Raw genomic sequence first — 24,549 nt, forward strand, 5'->3', positions numbered from 1 at the left:
AAGTACTGTTGTCGTCCACAGGTGGAGCTGTCTTCCTCTCTGGCACGATACATAAAAGATAGAACAGGTTCACCAGAAAGTAAGGATCCTGGCACATCAGCATCAGAACAAGAATATTGATTTTAGAAAAAATTTTATTTCATTTTAAAAACTTCATGTTGTAATTATATTTGTCTTATATTAGAGGTACTGTATGTTGACTGACTTATACAATGTATATTTCTCAAGATTTAATTTTACTGTACAAGTGATTTGTATTATATATGTAGATTTCAGTTGTTTATTTTGCTTTACATCATTTCTAGATACAGATATACATATGATTCTTGTAACTAATGCATTAGAAAATTTACACTGTTTACTTACAATCAGTTGGTGTTGCAGGACTCTGCCTGCCCGAGGTTACACTGAGTGAAAGCAGTATTATTGTCACTGAATGAAAGGAAGTACAGTGTCATCAAGAGGCAATGATTATTGCTCCACAAGAAACCATAATTTTCTGGCTTCTGGTTGCAGTGCCGCCTTGAAGCTGCAGGAGCCCCATTAAAGGGGTCCTGGTGCTATATACATTAATATCATAATGTACACACAATATCTTACACTGAAAGAAAAGCTGTAAATCAGGGGTTTTCAACATTTTACATGTTGTTGTAGCGGCTGGTGTCCAAATTTGATCATATGGGAAAGTGTGTGATAAAGAGGGTGGTTAATGCGAATATAAGCAAGGTATTGAGGTTTAGCACAGGGGTAAGAAAGGTTGGTGGGAGTGAGTATGGGAAGAAACTGGAGGAAGTGGAGTGCTTTTGATAACTTGGAGTGGACATGACAGTAACTGAAGTTATGGGAGCTGTAGTGAATCATTAGGTGGGAGAGGAGGCAAGGGTCCTGTGTGCATCAAAGAATGTGTATAAAGAGAGGTCACTCAGTATGTATAGGCAAAGATAGGTATGTTTGATGGTATAGTAGTTCTAACTGTACTGTGTGGGTCTAGAATGCAAAAAAAAACAAAATAAGTTTGATGTATTGGAAATAAGAAATCTTAGGAAAATCTGTGAAGTGAGGACGTCTCATTGTATAGGGAATGACACATAGTTAGAGGTTTGGTAGAAATCAAGAGTGTAAATGAGAAAGCTGAACAGGATGAGCAAAGAGAGACTGGTGAAGAGGATGTATATGTCAGAAATGGAGGGAGTAAGGGGGAGTACATGGGAAGGACATATAACAGGAGTCCTGACAGTCCATGACAAAAAATATCTGGTGTCTCATTCTAAATTGTTACAGAAATAAGACTGTAAAGCAAAAGGCACCTTCCCATTCACCTCTCGCTCTGGCTTAACTGCCAGAAGGTATAAAAGGCTAAAAAGAAACACTGTAGAATGGAGATAGTATATGCTGCTACAGAAATTTTAAAAGGAAAGTGTGAACAGAAAAAGCTCCCCTTTGATTTTACAAATATCTGCACTGGGGCTGGACTCGGGAAAAAAAATTTAATTTAATTAAATCTTCTTCAAGCAGGACTAATTCTTGGTAACAATTATCAATGAAGTATTTTTCTAGACTTGAAAGTGTGGGAGACCAAAGAGGAGACTGAAAGGAGAAGGAGACTTCCAGTTGTCATGGCCTGAGCATTCAGGAGAGATGCATGCATGGAATCAAGCTAATATGAACAATGCAATGTACAGAAGGCAACATGCCATAAATGGTCTGAACTAGGGCATATGAAGTAGTCAGGGGAAACTATCGACCAATATGGATTTAGTTATGGATGGGAGCTCTGGTTTAGCTGCATTTTTTTGATGGCTAACAAATGTTTTGGTAGAGGAAATACAGTTCTTCATCCCAACCACAATAACCTCCACTATACAGTCAGCATGGCTGGAGGCATACTGATGAATGAGGCAGTGTCTGTCCCATGGAAAGTCAGTTAATACATAGCACAGGGATAACCACTGAGCTTTCCCAGGTGCCAGAGTTGGCATATCAAGAGGGGAGGGATAGGGGGAAGGGCATGCCCAATTGGAGGTAACAGAAATAAGATTGTGATCAGTGAACCTTAAGAGGTGAGAAACAGTGTATGTTTTGTATAATATGAGGATACAGAAGTAAAATGTGAAATGTGTTATAAGGGTGGACATGATGGTTGGGAACTTGTGCAGGGTGTTTAATTATTTATTCCAGATCATTAAGGAAGGCAAACAAAAGTGCCTCAACTCCACTAGGATCATCCCAAGTAGAGCCTGACTATTCCAGTACCTACTTGGAGCTCCTGCAAAGAGGTCCTGGGTAACATCAAGAGTTTCATAGGAATGGGATCTAGGGTACCTTTAAAGAAATGAATGAGAAATATACCCAGGTGCTGTACGACTCCAAATGCAAGTGGTTACATTGTGAGTGAGAAGTCACTTTTGTTGTATATTTTAAAAGGAGTCTATATCCCATTAAAGGGAACCTAGAGTTGTTTAAAGAAAAAATTTCCTCCTTGTTCACCTTTTCCTGCATGATGAGGTAGCACAGGAAAAGACAGAGAACAGCATCATTTACTTCCATCCATTCTCTAGTTGTCATGTACAGTACACCAAAACCAGAGCCCCTTGTCCACAGCAAAGCTTTCCAGACCTTTCTATGGTTTCCCCTGACCACTAATATAATAATGATAATAATATAATAATAATACTATTTGTACATTTTTTTTTTTTTTTTTTTTATACTTTGTCGCTGTCTCCCGCGTTTGCGAGGTAGCGCAAGGAAACAGACGAAAGAAATGGCCCAACCCCCCCCCCCCCCCCCCATACACATGTATATACATACGTCCACACACGCAAATATACATACCTACACAGCTTTCCATGGTTTACCCCAGACGCTTCACATGCCTTGATTCAATCCACTGACAGCACGTCAGCCCCGGTATACCACATCGCTCCAATTCACTCTATTCCTTGCCCTCCTTTCACCCTCCTGCATGTTCAGGCCCTGATCACACAAAATCCTTTTCACTCCATCTTTCCACCTCCAATTTGGTCTCCCTCTTCTCCTTGTTCCCTCCACCTCCGACACATATATCCTCTTGGTCAATCTTTCCTCACTCATCCTCTCCATGTGCCCAAACCACTTCAAAACACCCTCTTCTGCTCTCTCAACCACGCTCTTTTTATTTCCACACATCTCTCTTACCCTTACATTACTCACTCGATCAAACCACCTCACACCACACATTGTCCTCAAACATCACATTTCCAGCACATCCATCCTCCTGCGCACAACTCTATCCATAGCCCACGCCTCGCAACCATACAACATTGTTGGCACCACTATTCCTTCAAACATACCCATTTTTGCTTTCCGAGATAATGTTCTCGACTTGCACACATTCTTCAAGGCCCCCAGAATTTTCGCCCCCTCCCCCACCCTATGATCCACTTCCGCTTCCATGGTTCCATCCGCTGCCAGATCCACTCCCAGATATCTAAAACACTTTACTTCCTCCAGTTTTTCTCCATTCAAACTCACCTCCCAATTGACTTGACCCTCAACCCTACTGTACCTAATAACCTTGCTCTTATTCACATTTACTCTTAACTTTCTTCTTCCACACACTTTACCAAACTCAGTCACCAGCTTCTGCAGTTTCACACATGAATCAGCCACCAGCGCTGTGTCATCAGCGAACAACAACTGACTCACTTCCCAAGCTCTCTCATCCCCAACAGACTTCATACTTGCCCCTCTTTCCAAAACTCTTGCATTTACCTCCCTAACAACCCCATCCATAAACAAATTAAACAACCATGGAGACATCACACACCCCTGCCGCAAACCTACATTCACTGAGAACCAATCACTTTCCTCTCTTCCTACACGTACACATGCCTTACATCCTCGATAAAAACTTTTCACTGCTTCTAACAACTTTCCTCCCACACCATATATTCTTAATACCTTCCACAGAGCATCTCTATCAACTCTATCATATGCCTTCTCCAGATCCATAAATGCTACATACAAATCCATTTGCTTTTCTAAGTATTTCTCACATACATTCTTCAAAGCAAACACCTGATCCACACATCCTCTACCACTTCTGAAACCACACTGCTCTTCCCCAATCTGATGCTCTGTACATGCCTTCACCCTCTCAATCAATACCCTCCCATATAATTTACCAGGAATACTCAACAAACTTATACCTCTGTAATTTGAGCACTCACTCTTATCCCCTTTGCCTTTGTACAATGGCACTATGCACGCATTCCGCCAATCCTCAGGCACCTCACCATGAGTCATACATACATTAAATAACCTTACCAACCAGTCAACAATACAGTCACCCCCTTTTTTAATAAATTCCACTGCAATACCATCCAAACCTGCTGCCTTGCCGGCTTTCATCTTCCGCAAAGCTTTCACTACCTCTTCTCTGTTTACCAAATCATTTTCCCTAACCCTCTCACTTTGCACACCACCTCGACCAAAACACCCTATATCTGCCACTCTATCATCAAACACATTCAACAAACCTTCGAAATACTCACTCCATCTCCTTCTCACATCACCACTACTTGTTATCACCTCCCCATTTGCGCCCTTCACTGAAGTTCCCATTTGCTCCCTTGTCTTACGCACTTTATTTACCTCCTTCCAGAACATCTTTTTATTCTCCCTAAAATTTAATGATACTCTCTCACCCCAATTCTCATTTGCCCTTTTTTTCACCTCTTGCACCTTTCTCTTGACCTCCTGTCTCTTTCTTTTATACATCTCCCACTCAATTGCATTTTTTCCCTGCAAAAATCGTCCAAATGCCTCTCTCTTCTCTTTCACTAATACTCTTACTTCTTCATCCCACCACTCACTACCCTTTCTAATCAACCCACCTCCCACTCTTCTCATGCCACAAGCATCTTTTCCGCAATCCATCACTGATTTGTACATAGTTACACATTTTCCTAAGTATGTCAATTGTAATTATCTCCGGGGATAGGGGAGAAAGGATACTGCCCACATATTCCCTGCGTGTCGTAGAAGGCGATGAAGAGGGATGGAAGCAGATGGCTAGCAACCCTCCCTTCCTGTATTATTAACAAAAGGAATAAAGCAAGGACCCAAGCAAGGAATTTTCCCTCTAACGTTTGGTTGTGTATTCTTGACACTACTTCGCTCATGCAGAAAACTGTGAGCATGTTTAATACAGAAAATTATTGCAATAAAAGAATTAGTAAAGAAAAGACAAATATGTGATGGTCAACAGGTACTAAAAATCATTGTTGGTCACAACTTGTGCTATAAATTCTAACCATTAGTCTTCACAAGAGTGAAAATCATGGGTATTCCTATTCCTAAGTAGAAGATATTACAAATTACGAAGTCAAACTTTACCATAAAATTTACAGATGAAAGTGTATTCCCTCACTTGCATGAAGTCCAGAGAGGAGTCACTAATGAAGATGTCAGTCTACAGAACTGGTTCGCTAGTTGTTATTTCCCTCCAACTTGAGTTTTGTTCCGCTTAAGCCAAGCCGCTGGAAGCTATCATGCGTTTGCTTTCAGTGTCCACCTGTAGATCAATCCTGTTTGTGCTTTCTGGCAGAGCAAAGGTAGGTACACACAGTGAATACCAGCTTGAAGGTGAGGAAACTGACTAATGCCACCACCACCACCACCAGAAGCCACACATCCACGTTGTACAATTGATACCTGGTCAAAGATTTTGGATGGATAAGGTTGTTGGACTCTGGCTATCAACTCAAAAGATGTATATTTCTATGGAGGAAATTATCCACCAAAAAGTATGGTTTTTGATTATCGTATATTTAATTGTCTGCTGCCAAAAACAAATTTTGAAATATGAGTATGTATATATACAATGCAGAGTAAATTAACTGAAAATCACTCAAAAAATTTTAGTTTAGATTAAAGGTATCAATAATTTCGTTATAGAATTAATTTCACAATGGGTAATGTAAAATCATATGAATTCAAAATTTTGTATTTTTAGTGTACTATGAACTGTACAGGTTTATGAAAAAGAATTCACTTAGTAAATGAAAGGAGAATACCATTAAACATTTTGAAAAACACAAAAGCAGGCTAAACAATGTATAGCTTTCCTGATGGACATTTGTATGAATGAAAGCACTCAAACTAACAATTAGATACGTTTTCTAGGTGTTAACTGATGATGACAAAGTATGAGATGAATTAGCAGACTTATAATGGAATCAGTGGCAGATATCGGACATTAGAGATGAAGCTACCGAGGTATGTCATCACAGTGGATGCAAGAAAAGTAGGACATGGTACCACTGAACACAGCACGGGAACTTTTTCCAGGGAATGATGACACTCACCAGGGCATGGTAATGCTCACCAAGGCATGGTGATGCTCCTCAAGGCATATAGAATTCATTAGTGCATTATGACACTCATCAGGACATGGTGACAATCACCTTGACATGCGACACTCAACAGGGCATGGCAAAAACTAAGTAGTACATTGTAACACTCACCAAGACACAGTGACACTCGTCATGGAATGCTAACACTCACCAGAGTATGGTAATCCTCATCAGACATGATAACGTTTACCGGGGTATGGTAACTTTCACCAAGGCATGGTGACATTCACCAGGGAGTAGCGACACTTGCCAAAGTATGGTAATACTCACCAGAGCATGGAAACACTCACTAGGGCATGGTAACACGTATTAAGATAATACTCACCAGGGCATAGTCACACTCTTTATTGGATGTTAGCAATCACCAGGGCATGGTAACCCTCAACAGTTATTGAAGAGTGTTACTTGGGCATGTTAACTTAGGGAATGGTAACACACACCATGGCATGCTGAGTAACCATGTTATAGTAATACTCACGAAGGCATCCGCCAAGACTTGTAATACTCACCAGGGCATTTTATGGGCTGGACACCGGAGATGGTAGGCACCTCGATGTCTCAGGACGTACTCAACCCAATATGACAACCATTGTCCTGGGGTCATCGGCTGGTCCCGCATCATTGCTGATCGACGCACCACTGTCTCCCGTATACTGTATGTGACATATATCTGCTGTGTACTATGCATAAGACATGTGTAGTATTGACTATACTCGGGGGCAAGAATCTGGTGTATAGCGAGGGGTCACCATACGGTATAGGCTATGTAGGAAGGAGGTTACAAGTCAAAACCTTGGAGAAAGACACATGGTACAGATAACATTGTTATCTTAAGTAAACTATGTGGAGTCCACATGATTAATAAAACTTAAGTAAACCCTACAGTGCATAATGTGTATGGAACAGATTATGGGACCTGATTTTTGTAGGCAGTTATTAATCGCATGTTTTGCTTATGACTACCATATGATGCATGTCTGTAACTAGCACTTGGCGAAGAGAGCAAATGGATTAACAATACTACGTTCTCTTAATCATCAAGAGTTTCCACATAACGATGAAACAATTTCTTCTCAGAACTTGCTTTCCTGGCAATAGTAATCCTCCCGAGTTTCTTCTGGGATACGCGTATCCTCCAAACACTGAACAAATTTTACAAGTTGATAAAAAATAGCATAAGAAATATCGACAGTCTGCGTGGACCCCCTAACCCCTATGCGCAGTGTACAGGTAGCCCTAAAATTTCAATTTAGAGGGAGAAATAAATTTCTAATTTAGAATAGTTATTCATTAAATTATAGAGCGCGTTTTCTTTTTAACGAAAATATAAAAGAAAACATGTTTTTGAGGGAAACTTGCCTAACCTTAAAGAAATAACTAAAAAATCATAAATGAGGCTGTTATTCAAAAAACATAAAAGAGGATGTATTCTTTTTCTCACTTTCTATGATTGTTCGCTTTAGTTGTGTCGATCGATGTCAGATAGCGCTGGAACGACGTCACAAATGCTGTCCGAATCATAATTAAGAACCTCTTTTCCGCCAAACTTAAAATAACGAATGAAGCCAATTTTTTCTGGTATGATGTTGTAATGTTATGCACTTCGCTCGCAGATTTCATTAACATATCTTGAATAGTTTTGTGAAAAAATTAAAAACGAGAAAATCATTCATAAAATGGCCTAAATCAGGACTGTGATATGTATCGTAATATAGATCGCATGTTAATTACCTGCATACTCTTTCTAAAGTCTCACACGCATGGAAATGACCATACTTAAAGTAGAATATATTTGAGAATATTCTTCTCTTCGAAACATTTTTATGACCCTTGATTTTCCACATCTTTCCTTGCTGTCATCAACCCAGGGCACGTAAAGAGAACATCCTACATATTGATGCTCCTTTTACACATCTACTGACAGGTGAAAACCGGCTCATAAACTTTCTAAGTAATATTCTCTTCTAATTACTAAAATAAAAATTTCAAGAGATCGGCGTCTAAAATTTTGGTATATCTCTCTGCCTTTACTTTCTAATGTTATGTTTTTCAGTAACAGTAAAGTATTAGAAACTTATCTAGGTAATTCTACATAATATTTAATACAAAGAAGGCTCCTGGTCCTCTCTTTTTTTCAAGGTAGTCGGACCTTCTTCGACTGCCCCTCCCTTGGAGTCAGGCATCTGCCCGCGAGCAGAACTTGCTTTCCAGGCAACAGTAATCCTTCACAGTTTCTTCTGGGATACACGCATCCTCCAAACGTTGAACAAACTTTACAAAAGTTGATATAAAACAGCGTAAGAAATACTGAAAGTCTGCGCGCAGCGTACAGATAGCCCCAAAATTTCAAAGGTGAAATAAATTTTCTAATCTATAATAATTATCCATAAATTGTAAAGCACGTTTTCTTTCTATCGTAAACATCAAAGAAAATTAATTCCTAAGGGTGACTTGCCTAATCTTGTATAAATACTATAAAGGCAACCTATGACTTTTTCCTTTTTCTCATTTTCTATGATTGTTCGCTTTGGTTGTATCGGTCTATGCCAGATAACGCTGGGAATGACGTCACGTAAAATCCAAAGAATATCAACTACAGTGAAACTTACTTATTCTATTTTCCTTCGTCTTTTCGACAAATGCCGCTTGAACCATGATTAATCAATTCTCTCGTGGCCATTCCACGGTCTGCTATTTTCTTACACTAAAGAAAAATCAATATGGATCTTTCACATCAAAAGAAAATAATCTTTAATGCCTAATGTTATCATCAGAAGACGGTAAGGCATTACTATTGCCAACACTTTCTCTCAGCCTTAGTATTATTCATAATTTTCTTATCCCATGTTATCATTCTCTGCCCCTCTCATCTCATATCTTACCACAATCTCTCCAATTCTTTAGTGTTTGATTTCTCATATAACCGCTACCAACACGACAATGAACTTCACAAAGACTTATTTTAAGCTCTCTATATCTGTAGCACTCACATACTCTAACAATGACATCCTAACTTCTAATTTCGTCGACTTAACATTGGCTTCAGGTCTGTAGCGCCTAACCAGAGATACCCACTTACACTTCCTTGTATCACCCAGAAATGTTACCAATGAAATGTTTTCCAAATGTAAATGTTTTCCAAATGTTCTGTTTCAGAAGACGTAGTTAATAATTAATCACTGACAGTGTAGTACAATCAAATACATGAAAAGAAAATTGATTACAAAAATTGTAGTTAGTGAATGAATGTCCAATCCTTCAGGTGGAATTGTTCAGATCCCCAGATATGGACACCCTTGTGTTACGGGTCGTTAAGTCTAAGGGTGTTAATATCCCATAGTATATATTAAGAAGTGTGACTGAATATGTTGAAACAACCTCAAAACTCGGCCTCATGATACCCCTTTGTACAAGTGGTTAAGTTGCATCAAGAAATTGATCAATAAGTGAATGAACGAAAGAATCACAAAAAGATCCCCGTCAGATCACTCCGTCTATCATCAATCAACATATAAACTACAAAGTTCACAGTATAACACTAATTCCTAACCAGCTGATACTGAAACAATCACCACAAAGACAGTAGGTAGGACCAACCACCGCTCATATTTCACAACAGTTAGGCTGGGAATGAGCCAGGAAGACGCCAGCTAGGCTGGGAATGAGCCAGGAAGACGCCAGCTAGGCTGGGAATGAGCCAGGAAGACGCCAGCTAGGCTGGGAATGAGCCAGGAAGACGCCAGCTAGGCTGGGAATGAGCCAGGAAGACAGCAGTTATGCTGGACAACGATGCCAGACAGACATTAGAATGTACAGCTTGCGCACCAGGGTCTTGGAAAGTAGAGACATGAAAGTTTAATGTAACAGTAAATATCAACTTAAATGATGTGTTCCAAGTCTAAGCGAATGGGTGATGTTTACTGGCAATAGGGCAGTTCAAACTGCCGCCTCCCATCACAAGATGCTTTGTGATCTCTGGGAGTCAAAGTATCACATGAATGGGCTACTTGAAAACATCTTGATGTAAGATGGGTTAAAAAAGTCGCTGTAGATACTGCAGGACTACCATGGCGAGAGAGAGAGAGAGAGAGAGAGAGAGAGAGAGAGAGAGAGAGAGAGAGAGAGAGAGGTCTTACCTAGTGTCGTGGATGATTTCGAGGATGTTTTGTCGTAGGTTGTGGTAGGTGAGGTTGTCCCACTTCAGGACGCGACCCCAACCTTCCTCTAGCACCCGCTGCATGTTGTGTTGTTGGTCTATAACCACTGGTAAACCCAGCAACGGAGCACCATGATATGTCGCCTCTAGGGTGCTAAGCAGGCCGCCATGGGTGATGAAGAGCCGCAGGCGCGGATCTCCTGCGTGTACAAGAATATAAGAATACAATATACAGAAAGCTTCATATCTAACGTATCTCAATTTTTGCCATCCACAAAACCAAAGAAATTACACAAACATGATGTGATTACACAGCACTGATAATATATTGGTAGCAATGATTTTCATCATTAAGTACAATCTATTCGATAATTGAGTCAGATGTACTCTGTTTATCAAATGGTAATTAATGTACTGATATTCATGTGACTCTCCATCTCTCTGTGCATTATATAAGGTGGTTTTATGGACTGGGGATCTTTATGGCAGTGGCTAATGGTAGAATACAAGCCGAGGCAAAGCTACAGAATACAGTTGTGAGAGATTCTGTACACTGACTTGGAGTCTGAAACAAGCAGGAACATGAGTAGGCTTCTACATGAAGCAGGGACACACTAGGCTCTACTAGCCATCTAAAAGAAGCAAGAACCCAACTAGTGGTCTAAAAGAAGCAGAGCAATTATTTGTACACTACTACGCGTCTAAAGGAAAGGCTTCTGAATGAAAAACTAATTATTCATGAAAGTGCCAATAAAGTGAAAGTTTCGCACAACTGACAGGGAAAGGGATGATGTATGAACGCTAAGTTAGCGATGGTGAACTGACCAAGGATGTCCTGTTGAGGGAGCCACTTGCTCAGACGTACGTTGGCCGGCAGGTTGTCCATGGTGTCTTCGTTCCATTTCCAGAGTACACGTTGCTCCAGGGAAGCAAACACCTGCAGCAACGTCGTCTGGTGCCTGGTGGGGTAGAGGGCCAACAAAGGTGTACAATATGGGTTAAGTTAAAGTGCGTCGAGATGACAAACTGGTCGTGTCACAAGCTAACATAGACCATGAAGGGACGAGACATGTCACAGTGAGTTACGAGGTGACAGACCAAGATTGCACATGAGGTGACATAGGCTAAGGTTTAAGGTAGTTCATGAGGTGACGAATTTAAGTAGTGTACGAGGTGACAGGGCCATCACAAGGGTAATGTGCACAAGTAGTTCTCACTCAATGAATTCACTTGAAATGTTTGCAATATTTTCGTTTACAAGTGCCTTTACCCAGAACCCGGATTGGACACCACCTTCATTTAGTCAGTATGTGTGAATCCAAATATCATTCTGAAAACTTACATATTTTCTTCCATCTCTGCATCACTGGTGACCATACATGTAAATACCACACTCACTTCTCTGGCAGACTTGTTGGCTTGACGAGGGAACCCAGGCTGAAGAAGATGAAGCCAGCCTCGCCTGCACCCGCTACCCAGTCCTCCAGCTCCTGGTGATACAGGGTTTTCCACGAGCTACAGAACCTTTGTATTCCATCTTACATCGTGTGTAACAATGACGTGCATGAGACTTATGTCAACGGATGGTGTAGTGGGTCGTGAGGCTCCTTACCTGAGGGAGAGGTCTGGCGGGTCGACAGTGGATGCCGCCAGCGTGGATCACTGCCGGTACGTAAGGTACGGTTGGCCTCTCCATCGTCTTCACGCTGCGGGGAAGATAACGCAACACACACGTTAACCTTCATCAATCTGTTGTGGAATCTTATCAGCAAATTAAAAGAATCAGGTTTGATATGATGTTGATCATGGGTGATCTGCAGGAAAGGTTTACACTTTGAAAAATCATTAGTTTAGTCGTACCATTCTGGTGCATTTTCGAATTCTCTCAAACAACTTTGATGATGACAAAATCTCTGTCAGGGGTAAAGAAGCAACGCTGTTCACAATCTCAGGGTTCTGATACGTTATCTCTCTGGGGTACAATTCCTAGATATCGTGCCTCATAACAGTTGCAAGACAACAACTGTCATCCCAGGGTAATCTCCTGTCCATACAACATGCTGGGATGTTTCGTGTCAAAGACCAGTTGTGACCTTTGTGATAACGCTTGCCCTGCCACTGACAGGATGAAGGTGGGGATGCTTAGTAACGCTCATAACGACACAATTCATGGGTGATGCTAGTGAGTATCGAACCGACGCCTTTTGGTGTTATTTTCTGGTGAATGGATGGCAGGTAGTACCTCCCTAGTCCACGAAGACCATACACTATCCTCTCAACTTGACGTTTGTCCTGAATCTTGTTAAACATTGCAGCTTTCCTTAGGAAAGACACACCGTCAATTAAGATATGCTTTTTTTGCATGGTATCCTAAAACTAAATGAACTAATAATCACAAAATTCATACAGAATTTAGAGTTATGAACAGAGCAGACACTGGAACAACATGAGGATTCACCTGGTTTACTGGACACATTAACCTTACAGCAATTTCCTATGTACGTAGCTTCCGCAGGGTGTGACGTGTGGTGTTAGGACCTAAAGAACTGATGATAAACGTTAATACAAGAAAGAGATAAGTGTCAAGGGGGCCATGCCACACTGGGTGTTCACCCTTCAGGGTTGATTTTACAAAACAAATCTACGAAACCCCATTATACGTCCACGCTTTCTATTTCCTCTGATAGTTACACAGCACTAATAATACCATAATACACATATATAATCATATGATTATCTCGTATCATAAATAAATCTATTGCAGAGAATTTTCCTCTAATACTGCAGTAGAGACTTATGTCAAAAGAACAAATTTGATGACTTCATTTGGCAACTTCTTGCTCCGAGTACAAAATGAATGCATGCCGAAATATGAAGTGAAAAAGAAATTGCATGGAATTTAGAGAAGGTGGTGAACCCAGAGTGCACTTCCGTACATCCCGGTCAAGAGCAGCATTACCATACCTGTTAATAATGAGAAGACTACCATTCGTCCTCATCTCGGCAAAGCTGGGCATGTTGTCCGGCAACACATGACGCTTCCTACACTCCTCCTCCATCCTATGATGAGTAGAAATAGATTATCTATCTATCTATACATGTACATAGCTCGAACTATGATGCTGTCATAAGGACGGAGTTGCAATACAAACAGCAAGGAAAGCTAGAGTTCACAAGTCACCCAGACAATCTATCATCTGTACTTCTAAAATCAATCGTAACTTGTTCTGCAAACATTTGGTGACGCAGTCATACGGGAGAATCTCTAATGATTAATGGAAAAGAACAAACTGATACAGCAACTATTGCCGAGTACTGAGGACTGAGTAGGACTACACACACACACTGTGGTATTACAGACATCCAGCAACTCACACACACACACACACACACACACACACACACACACATGATACCTTACTGCCACAGCAAACATGAACCGATAATAAGAACGTCAAGTAACACCATAATGCATTATCCTGCTCATGGTGGTACCACCGTCCTAACGCAGGAGGAGCGTAAGTGAAGTGGTTAGGATGGCTGGTCTTACTTTCTACGTAAACGGGAGAACCCAGCTAGTCAGCCTGCCATCTTCTCCCTACAAGCACCAGACACCTGCTCAAACTTCACTCATATTCTTCACACAAGTTCTCTTGCAGTTTCCTGTGTGTACGACTGTTTCTAAATGTAATCATGGTAGAGTCCAGCTAACCTACGGCCCCTCGTCCTAGGCATCATAAGGTGCTATGAATCCCCGGGTTCCTGCATTACACTATAGCCAATGAGAGGGAGGCTTTAATAGCAGTGGTACCGGCCCTTCCCACGACCTTCCCCTCCCTGTTAAGACCTTCCTTTTTTCCTATTCACCATACCTACGTTCGTGGTGTCTCTCGGTACCTGTATTCTGTCGACCACCATACGTCATGTTTACCTCATCTGATGTCTAACTTATCTCCGAAACCGAATTCTCTATTGATGTTCTCACTTGCACTTTTCTCATATCCAACTATGATCCGCACTCACGATTCCGGTTCAAAAAAGGTGGTGTGTGTGTGTGTGTGTGTGTGTGTGTGTGTGTGTGGTTATTCCAGTAACAACACACGTGTTGTACGCCTCAAGGACCATGAGTCCCCAAACATCGACGTTATCTGGCTCAAGGTCTATCTCCCAACAGCCACACTTTTCCTTTGTTTCGCCTGCCTCACTGCCCGCCTGCCTCACTGCTCGCCTGCCTCACTGCCCGCCTGCCTCACTGCTCGCCTGCCTCACTGCTCGCCTGCCTCACTGCCCGCCTGCCTCACTGCTCGCCTGCCTAACTGCCCGCCTGCCTCACTGCTCGCCTGCCTCACTGCCCGCCTGCCTCACTGCTCGCTTGCCTCAATGCTCGCCTGCCTCAATGCTCGCCTGCCTCACTGCTCGCCTGCCTCACTGCCCGCCTGCCTCACTGCTCGCCTGCCTCACTGCCCGCCTGCCTCACTGCTCGCCTGCCTCACTGCTCGCCTGCCTCACTGCCCGCCTGCCTCACTGCTCGCCTGCCTCACTGCTCGCCTGCCTCACTGCTCGCCTGCCTCACTGCCCGCCTGCCTCACTGCCCGCCTGCCTCACTGCTCGCCTGCCTCACTGCCCGCCTGCCTCACTGCTCGGCTGCCTCACTGCCCGCCTGCCTCATGGCTCGCCTGCCTCACTGCCCGCCTGCCTCACTGCTCGCCTGCCTCACTGCTCGCCTGCCTCACTGCTCGCCTGCCTCACTGCCCGCCTGCCTCACTGCTCGCCTGCCTCACTGCTCGAATGCCTCACTGCTCGCCTTCCTCACTGCTCGCCTGATTCTGTAAAATTCAAATCTTCCTTCCACTATCTAAACTCCTCCCACGAGGCCGTGACTTCCTCTTACCCTTAAGCACTACACACGTCCCTCTCTACAACACACGTCCCTCTCCACAACACACGTCCCTCTCCACAACACATGTCCCTCTCCTCAACATACGTACCTCCCCACAACACACGTCCCTCTCTACAACACACGTCCTTCTCCACAACACACGTCCCTCTCTACAACACACGTACCTCCACAACACACGTCCCTCTCCACAACATACGTACCTCCACAACACACGCTCCTTTCCACAATACACGTTCCTTTCCACAATACACGTTCCTTTCCACAATACACGTCCATCTCCACAAAACACGCGTCCCTCTCCACAACACGCGTCCCCCTCCACAACACACGTCCCTCTCCACAACACACGTTCCTCTCCACAACACACGTTCCTCTTCCATACAAACATTGACGGAAACCATAAACATCGAACAGCACACGACATCCGCTGCCGCTACAGAGCCACTGGCACCTCGAAAATCTAGCGACACCAGAAATATGCGCTGGTAGTCAGACAACCAGTGACTCCACAGACATCCAGTGAATCTACGTTGCACATCCAACACATTACAAACATACACACACATCAGTCCAACCACAGACCCCCACTGCCATGTAGTACAATCAAGATACGTTCTTCTTATAGTGCAAACATACATCAGAATCCAGACGTCTAGCTGGCGTTACAACGACAAACTCGAGTCACTGCAAACACTGGTCAGTATCATAAGCATTATAATCATCCTTTATCCTTTGACTATCTATTGGTAACACAAACATCTATTAATGGTACCTAGCCATTATCCTACACCGTATCATCAGACATATATAAACTCTCTCATTACTGGAGATTCTTGCATTAAAACTGAACCCTGGATGAGCCACTTTAGTTAGCCTTCATCATATTTAGAAATCTACGCAGTCGGCATCAGTTTGAGGGCGTAACAGAGTGAACCATCACCATGGCGTTTGTTGACATGCCCATAACCTGTAAATCTCCCGTCGCTGACGGTTCCTTGTGCGTCATACATAACAGAGAAGGTGGACGCCTCCATACCAGCAGTGAACAGTACGTCTCTTCATTAAGGTGAACATACTGGAGTACCCGATCTAACCTTCACCTCTCTCAACTATCTTCAACCAGTATGTACTACAGCTGTTAACAGAGTCATGTTGGTGTCTCAGAAGACACTAAACGCCATATCACGTTTAGATAATTTGAAATAACACTTGATAACGTGGCCAAACATACCTATCTCAATACAGATGTAGCCCTCACATATCATGTTTCTATTGACCCGGGAACTTAAATTTGGGAGACACTGAAGTAATTTTCATAATTTACTACCAATTTGTTACTCGCTATGGACTTCGTATCACAGGACACTGTGTAACCCCATACAAAGTGGCTCTCACAAAGTCCAAACTTACAACAGGAAAAGATGGTGTTCAAAACGTGAGTTTGTCCAAGTAGTTGTTGACAGTTCAAGCGAACGAAAGCAGAATTACCCGAGTGAATGCTGGCACACTTGTCCCGTTGTATATATGATTTGTATTCAGCTCCCTTGCATCTGACCCAAATATGTTTTCAAGGATTCTGTGAACATTTGGTGTATGTAAATGATACGTTCTTAATATAGAGACCTTGAAAACTTTATCTAGCTGTGTTTTTGTTCGTCCTTGAGAAGAAAGATATGTGGAGTAGTTGATGCCGAGCGATCACTGAACTGACACAAGACATCGGGAAAGAAGATCAAGTGAGGTCGGGGCGACTTACCTCGGGCATATGTAGTAGAGGTTGATGGCAAGGGAAAGCATGTCCACGAATATGTTGACCATCCTACCAAAAAAGGTGAGTGGAAACTTCAGGCCCAACAAGATATTGGGCATCAAGGAGAGGAAGTAGGGGTTGCTAGCCATGTCGCTGTAGCTTCCAACTAGCACATTCGGGGACATATGTATGTAAGGAACCTGAAATATAATGCAATGGATGTGGGAAATGTTGTGGATAATGTGAATACAGTTACCATAATGATCTGAAAACATGAAAAAAAAAACATGAAAGTTGCCTTATATAACCTGGGAGATTTATCACCCAAAACTACGCTCCATAGAGGTTAGTTTGCTGCTCAGGGTCAGAGAAACAACCTCGGTAAACATATCTTTCACAACTGACAAAGTATATATATATGTACATAGTAAATATACCTGACCATCAACTAACTCTTAGAGAGTTAAATAGTCGTGACGTTTTCACTGGGAGACATTCTTAGAGAAGCTTTTATCCAATTCAATAACAGAAATATGTCACAATCATGCAGAAGTTGGGTAAACACACACACGAAATCTACTATCATGCATTTCTAGCAACTCTCGTCAGTGAACAGCGTTGCCAGATCGTCTTTTGCCCAACCCGACATCCAGGGTAGCGTACAATTCTTCATAAACAATTGGCTACAGATGGCACTTGTACGTGGCACATTGTCTTAGGCTCTACAGGAATTACTGGTGGTGTACAGTCACCCTATCACATAACGTGGGTATTCAAAGCTGGTATAGCACGCTGATGACGAGCATATGTATGTTCAATACATCTCATTTATGCGAGTGGTTCACCATTCAGTTTTCAAAGGTATTTTCCAGAGAGCTTCCCCATATTTTGACACAACAAACACTGCGAGTGACTGCGAAAGACTTTGAAACTTAAAGCACACACGAACAACAGCATTACACTACGAGAAAAGTGGAAAAAAGTGCCAAGAAGAACCCACCATTCGGGACGAGGGTGGCCGGGATGTTGTGGCAGTTGACAACAGTGGTGTCCCCAGGTACGTACACTGCAGGATTTTCAAGATACAATGAACAGCTTGCGTCAAGCGTTATGGAAATCCCAGAACAAGGACAGGGATGTTCTTCCGACATCGCTGGGGTTCAATATTGACAGTGAAGACACAGAAAGCCCGAACAAGCAAGTCACAAAATCAACACTCCAAACACTGCGGTACTCAGCAAGCAAATGGCAAGTTGTGACCGGATTGGTGGCAAATTGATAGAGGGAAAGGAAGCAAGACTCGTCGACGATTCATGCGCCATCTTATGATGAAAAGCTTAAACCAAAGAGAACTCTGACCAAGATATCATAGAAAATGAATGTTTTTGAACGTAGACTATGTTCTATCTCATCAAGTGCCAATTTACTTCTGATTTGTCTTTTGCGTACTTATCTGTGGTATATATATATATATATATATATATATATATATATATATATATATATATATATATATATATATATATATATATATATATTTTTATTTTTTTTTTTGCTTTGTCGCTGTCTCCCGCGTTTGCGAGGTAGCGCAAGGAAACAGACGAAAGAAATGGCCCAACCCACCCCCATACACATGTATATACATACGTCCACACACGCAAATATACATACCTACACAGCTTTCCATGGTTTACCCCAGACGCTTCACATGCCTTGATTCAATCCACTGACAGCACGTCAACCCCTGTATACCACATCGCTCCAATTCACTCTATTCCTTGCCCTCCTTTCACCCTCCTGCATGTTCAGGCCCCGATCACACAAAATCTTTTTCACTCCATCTTTCCACCTCCAATTTGGTCTCCCTCTTCTCCTCGTTCCCTCCACCTCCGAAACATATATCCTCTTGGTCAATCTTTCCTCACTCATTCTCTCCATGTGACCAAACCATTTCAAAACACCCTCTTCTGCTCTCTCAACCACGCTCTTTTTATTTCCACACATCTCTCTTACCCTTACGTTACTTACTCGATCAAACCACCTCACACCACACATTGTCCTCAAACATCTCATTTCCAGCACATCCATCCTCCTGCGCACAACTCTATCCATAGTCCACGCCTCGCAACCATACAACATTGTTGGAACCACTATTCCTTCAAACATACCCATTTTTGCTTTCCGAGATAATGTTCTCGACTTCCACACATTCTTCAAGGCTCCCAGAATTTTCGCCCCCTCCCCCACCCTATGATCCACTTCCGCTTCCATGTTTCCATCCGCTGCCAGATCCACTCCCAGATATCTAAAACACTTCACTTCCTCCAGTTTTTCTCCATTCAAACTCACCTCCCAATTGACTTGACCCTCAACCCTACTGTACCTAATAACCTTGCTCTTATTCACATTTACTCTTAACTTTCTTCTTTCACACACTTTACCAAACTCAGTCACCAGCTTCTGCAGTTTCTCACATGAATCAGCCACCAGCGCTGTATCATCAGCGAACAACAACTGACTCACTTCCCAAGCTCTCTCATCCCCAACAGACTTCATCCTTGCCCCTCTTTCCAAAACTCTTGCATTCACCTCCCTAACAACCCCATCCATAAACAAATTAAACAACCATGGAGACATCACACACCCCTGCCGCAAACCTACATTCACTGAGAACCAATCACTTTCCTCTCTTCCTACACGTACACATGCCTTACATCCTCGATAAAAACTTTTCACTGCTTCTAACAACTTGCCTCCCACACCATATATTCTTAATACCTTCCACAGAGCATCTCTATCAACTCTATCATATGCCTTCTCCAGATCCATAAATGCTACATACAAATCCATTTGCTTTTCTAAGTATTTCTCACATACATTCTTCAAAGCAAACACCTGATCCACACATCCTCTACCACTTCTGAAACCACACTGCTCTTCCCCAATCTGATACTCTGTACATGCCTTCACCCTCTCAATCAATACCCTCCCATACAATTTGCCAGGAATACTCAACAAACTTATACCTCTTGTAATTTGAGCACTCACTCTTATCCCCTTTGCCTTTGTACAATGGCACTATGTACGCATGAGATTTGACGTAAAGTCCATACCACCACCATACCCCAAGAATCGAATCCCACTCCATCTGTGTGGCCTACATGGATGCCGCACAGATGGACCGGGGTTCCATTATCGATATATAGTGGTAAATGGTTTATATCAGATATCATGTTCATTCGGTACGTTTGCGATATATACAAATTACTGTAGTGTCTTGCGAGTCATTTGATTCAACTCGGGTAAACGTAATCAAAGTACATTTCATATCAGTGACAAAAAGTATATCATAATGAAGTAGCTTTTCGATGTATGAATACAGCTGATTGATGATTACAGTTCTAAGTAACTAGTGAAAACATGAAACTCATCCAGAGAGGCAATCTACCTGTAGTTTGTTGATATATGGATAGAAGCAATCCGCTCCCGAGAAGCTCATGAAGACCAGGTCGAACTCTTCGTCTTGAATGCTCCGCATTTCCTTCGAGGTCAGAGCGTCAACACAGGAAATGGGTATCAAGGGTAAAATTTCCGTGGTCAGTGAACGCCACGTTATGTTGAACAAGCTTCGCTTGGAGAATATGTCGTAGACATTTGCGTTTGGCACGAAAACCTCACGGATATTCGTTGTGGGTTTTGACACTTTATTCCCCGTCACATACGTCACCTGTGATCAATATGAGTGGCTATTAGTCAAGACTACAGGCAAAAGAGAGAGAGAGAGAGAGAGAGAGAGAGAGAGAGAGAGAGAGAGAGAGAGAGAGAGAGAGAGAGAGAGAGAGAGAGAGAGAGAAACTCACTAGTTAACCAGCATGTCAACTTCAAGTGTTGTAGGTACAACTGACCGAATGGTTCCTGGCCGCTAGGACTTCAGCGATGCTCATGAAGAAGATGTTGTGGCTGGGCACGGAAAGGGGTGCTAGCATGAGGATCCGGGCACCTTCCACCACCTGTGCCACCATCACAGCCACCGCTACCACACTCCACCACCGCATCTGTGAACGGGAAGGGCGATAGTGAAGATTTGAGTATTACACCAATGTGTTGTTCAGATACACCATTCGTGGCAGATTTAGCCACTGTCGCTGAAAACTGTTCGTATTACGGACACAAAATCTGTGGAGGACGTTACTATGTAATACGGAAGCATTACTGTATCTCAGTCACTAACTGTGACTGACATACGAAGAATATGAAGGGATTCAAACACCAACAGACCACTGGGTCATATCGATAGTGGATGGTGGAAGACATCAGAAACTCACAGATTAAAGTATAATCAGACAGAAGCACAAGGAGTGTACAGACCTCTCCGTGTGAGCTTAGGTGTCAGATGAACGCCAGTCAAGAGCCACAGCACACACGCTCGCTTGTCGCTCACTCTGTCTTGTCCGCTCTGCTCCCGCCAGACCTTGTGTATATATGAGGTGGTGAGGAGTCCATTCGTGATAGCGTTATCAGATTCAGTGCACTCCAACTGCCCAGGAGGTATGAGGACGAGGAGGAAGATATCTCACTGTTATCTCTTACGGATCACTTGCAATGAAGGTATATTTCAATGTCCTGATATACAATGTCATCATCATTGCATCACTTGTTCTTAACTCTATGTTGACATTTTAAGAATCCCTCTGATATGAAAGCGACTGGATGTTATTTCATGCAAATGATTTCATAACTTGCGCAACATCGAAACTTCTACTGTTATCATTGTTAGATTATTGTCATAGACAGATGGGGGGTAAAAATATCGTACGTATATAGATGTAGAGAGAAATTGCCACACACACACTTGATGGCTGCACATGTACATATACATAGATGACAAGATAGTGAGAATTACTACGAGGTTATACATACAATAAAGGCAGGGGAAGTAAATGGCATATCTGCTTAATGTATATCTAATATATATTAGATATTCCAATGAAAATGTCACAGAAAAGACGTCGCATTCATTAGCTACATCTGAACACTTGTGTCATTCACGTGCTGTTCCATCTTACTGCATATTGATCCATATTCCTATAACACAGGCAAATTTCTGAAGTTATCAGGATAATCATGAAACTAGAAGGTTCGGGCTAGTATTCGAAACCTACTCGAACCAAAAAGGTTCGGGCTAGTATTCGAAGCCTACTCGAACCCAGAAGGCTCGGGCTAGTATTCGAAGCCTACTCGAACCCAGAAGGTTCGGGCTAGTATTCGAAGTGTACTCGAATCTAGAAGGTTCGGGCTAGTATTTAAAGCCTACTCGAATCCAGGAGGTTCGGACTAGCATTCGAAGCCTACTCGAACCCAGAATGTTCGGGCTAGGATTCGAAGCTTAGTCGGAGACGTTCACGGTGCTCGAAAAGAGTTGGATCACAGTAACTAGACCTCACAGACTATCGCTTCAGATACACTGGTATTCCATTACCCTTCCACTCTGTTTCCCATTGTCACAGGTGGTCTTCCTCTCATACCAGTCCCTTGTAAACTCCCCGCACTCTATATTTTCCGCATGCCCAAACCACTTCAAAGTATTACGTTTCACTCTACCACTCCACAGCTCATTCACTTTGTATTCCCTACCATACTACAACTCTCAGGCACCCTCTCATTTCTGTCTTGATTCCATTTACTCATCATAGCACTTAGCTCCTCTCACACAGGTCATTTCCACAGCCTGGATTCTTGACCTCTGTTACTCGTCCCTTGTCCATGTTTCGAGCGCATAGAACTAGGTCAGGAGGACTACGGTGTTCCTTTATCATCACTTCCGTACTTACACCACTAACCTTAATTATTCTTTCAAAGGACCCAGTGACTCTTCTACCCTGTACCGCTCTCTCCGTTATCACTCCTACCATATCACCCCACTTACTCAAGAAAGCTCTTAGATACTTAAATTCAGACTCCTCTTCCACATCTATAACAAAATATAGTACTCTTTCTAACCTCACTCTATAGGGCTTTGTAAAATCTATCCTTTCAACTCTGTTTCTTTTCAAACACCATTACTCTATTTCTATCCCCATTCATCATCAAGTCCTCCGCTTACACATGTCATAAAACACACTGACAACCTCCTGCATCTCCTCTTTACCCTCAGCAAACAACACAGTATCATCCACAAACAGGTTTGTCACTAGCAGCCATGATTCACCATCACTTTCCATCTCTGCACCTCCTTTCCTTAGTTTTGCATTCATCTCTCTCATCACTCCATCCATTTACAAGTAAAAAAAAAGCCACTGTGACATCACACAGCAATGCCTCACACCCACATGTATACCGCAACCTTTTGCTCAGCTCTCCACCCACTCTTACACATGCACATACTCCTCTATAGAAGGTTTTCACACTATCTAACAGTGTTTCCCTACTCTATATGTCCCTAGCACATCCCATAAAGCATCCCACGCGACTCTTGCAGCTTTCCCCAGAGCCATAAAAGCTGCACAAGGCTTCTTACTTTTCGCTATATACCTTTCCATGCAACAATTGGGAGTGTTTATGACGTCAAATGCAAGGCATGTAAATATATTTGTATAGGCTAGACAGGTAAAACTGTAACGGAGATGTGTTATTGGCACCGTCATGCAGTACGGCAGGGATGACCACAAAAATGAGATCGCTAAACACTGACATGAAAATCATCACCCTTGCCATAGATCTTGAAAATCCCGTTATCTTATATCCCTCTGCTGATTATGTCACACTTTACGTCACTGAATCTGTCTTGATTGCTAATACTAAGACTTTCATTTGTCCCCAGGCAATTTTAAAGCCCATCCTTGCATTAACCAAATCCTTGTGAGAGAATAGACGAAACACGAAAACAAAAAAAGTTGTTCAAGACACACCCAGTTACCCAGGCCAACCCCCGTCACGTGACCCTCCTTAATCACTCTCCCTTACAACGGTTGCGACCAGACAGCAGACAGTGCTTGGTCTATACAGATTGGCGTTGGACGGCGGGAATCAAGTGTGATGTTGGAATATGAATGTTAAATAAGATTATATGAACTCCTACTGAAGTGCCATGTCATCCTCATATATATATATATATATATATATATATATATATATATATATATATATATATATATATATAAATGATGAATTATGTGTTCTGTGACGAAAATTCGTTTGTAATTGATTTAACAAGCACAACAGAACCACGTGATCGAAATAACGCAACCTTATGTGAGAAGCCTCGTCTTCTGTCACTATGTTGACAATTCTAAAAGTGCTCATAGTTTTGAGAGACTCGCCCTTATGTTCATGTACTTGTGATCTTTTC

The 24,549-nt window shown here is 42.4% G+C and overlaps 2 protein-coding genes across 3 annotated transcripts in view; one reads left to right on the forward strand and one right to left on the reverse strand.

Annotated features, from left to right (window-relative positions):
• LOC139761728 (probable serine hydrolase) overlaps positions 1-275 on the forward strand; it is a 54,402-nt gene extending 54,127 nt beyond the window's left edge. For both annotated transcript variants that reach the window (XM_071686124.1, XM_071686129.1), the window contains exon 6: positions 22-275. In XM_071686124.1, coding sequence (XP_071542225.1) covers positions 22-120 — 99 coding nt within the window. In that variant the 3' untranslated portion in view covers positions 121-275. The remainder of the gene's footprint in view (positions 1-21) is intronic.
• LOC139761727 (UDP-glucosyltransferase 2-like) lies at positions 115-21,721 on the reverse strand. Its single transcript, XM_071686116.1, has 11 exons — positions 21,570-21,721; positions 21,107-21,256; positions 20,650-20,928; positions 17,208-17,401; positions 13,516-13,611; positions 12,164-12,257; positions 11,950-12,041; positions 11,377-11,510; positions 10,532-10,751; positions 6,905-7,048; positions 115-5,694 (listed from the first exon to the last, which is right to left on the reverse strand). Exons 2-11 carry the CDS (start codon positions 21,254-21,256, stop codon positions 5,562-5,564), a joined length of 1,536 nt encoding a protein of 511 aa, XP_071542217.1. The 5' UTR covers positions 21,570-21,721; the 3' UTR covers positions 115-5,561.
• Between the last annotated feature and the right edge of the window lie 2,828 nt (positions 21,722-24,549).

Source organism: Panulirus ornatus, chromosome 41, assembly GCF_036320965.1.
Source record: "Panulirus ornatus isolate Po-2019 chromosome 41, ASM3632096v1, whole genome shotgun sequence".
NCBI classification, from domain to species: domain Eukaryota; kingdom Metazoa; phylum Arthropoda; class Malacostraca; order Decapoda; family Palinuridae; genus Panulirus; species Panulirus ornatus.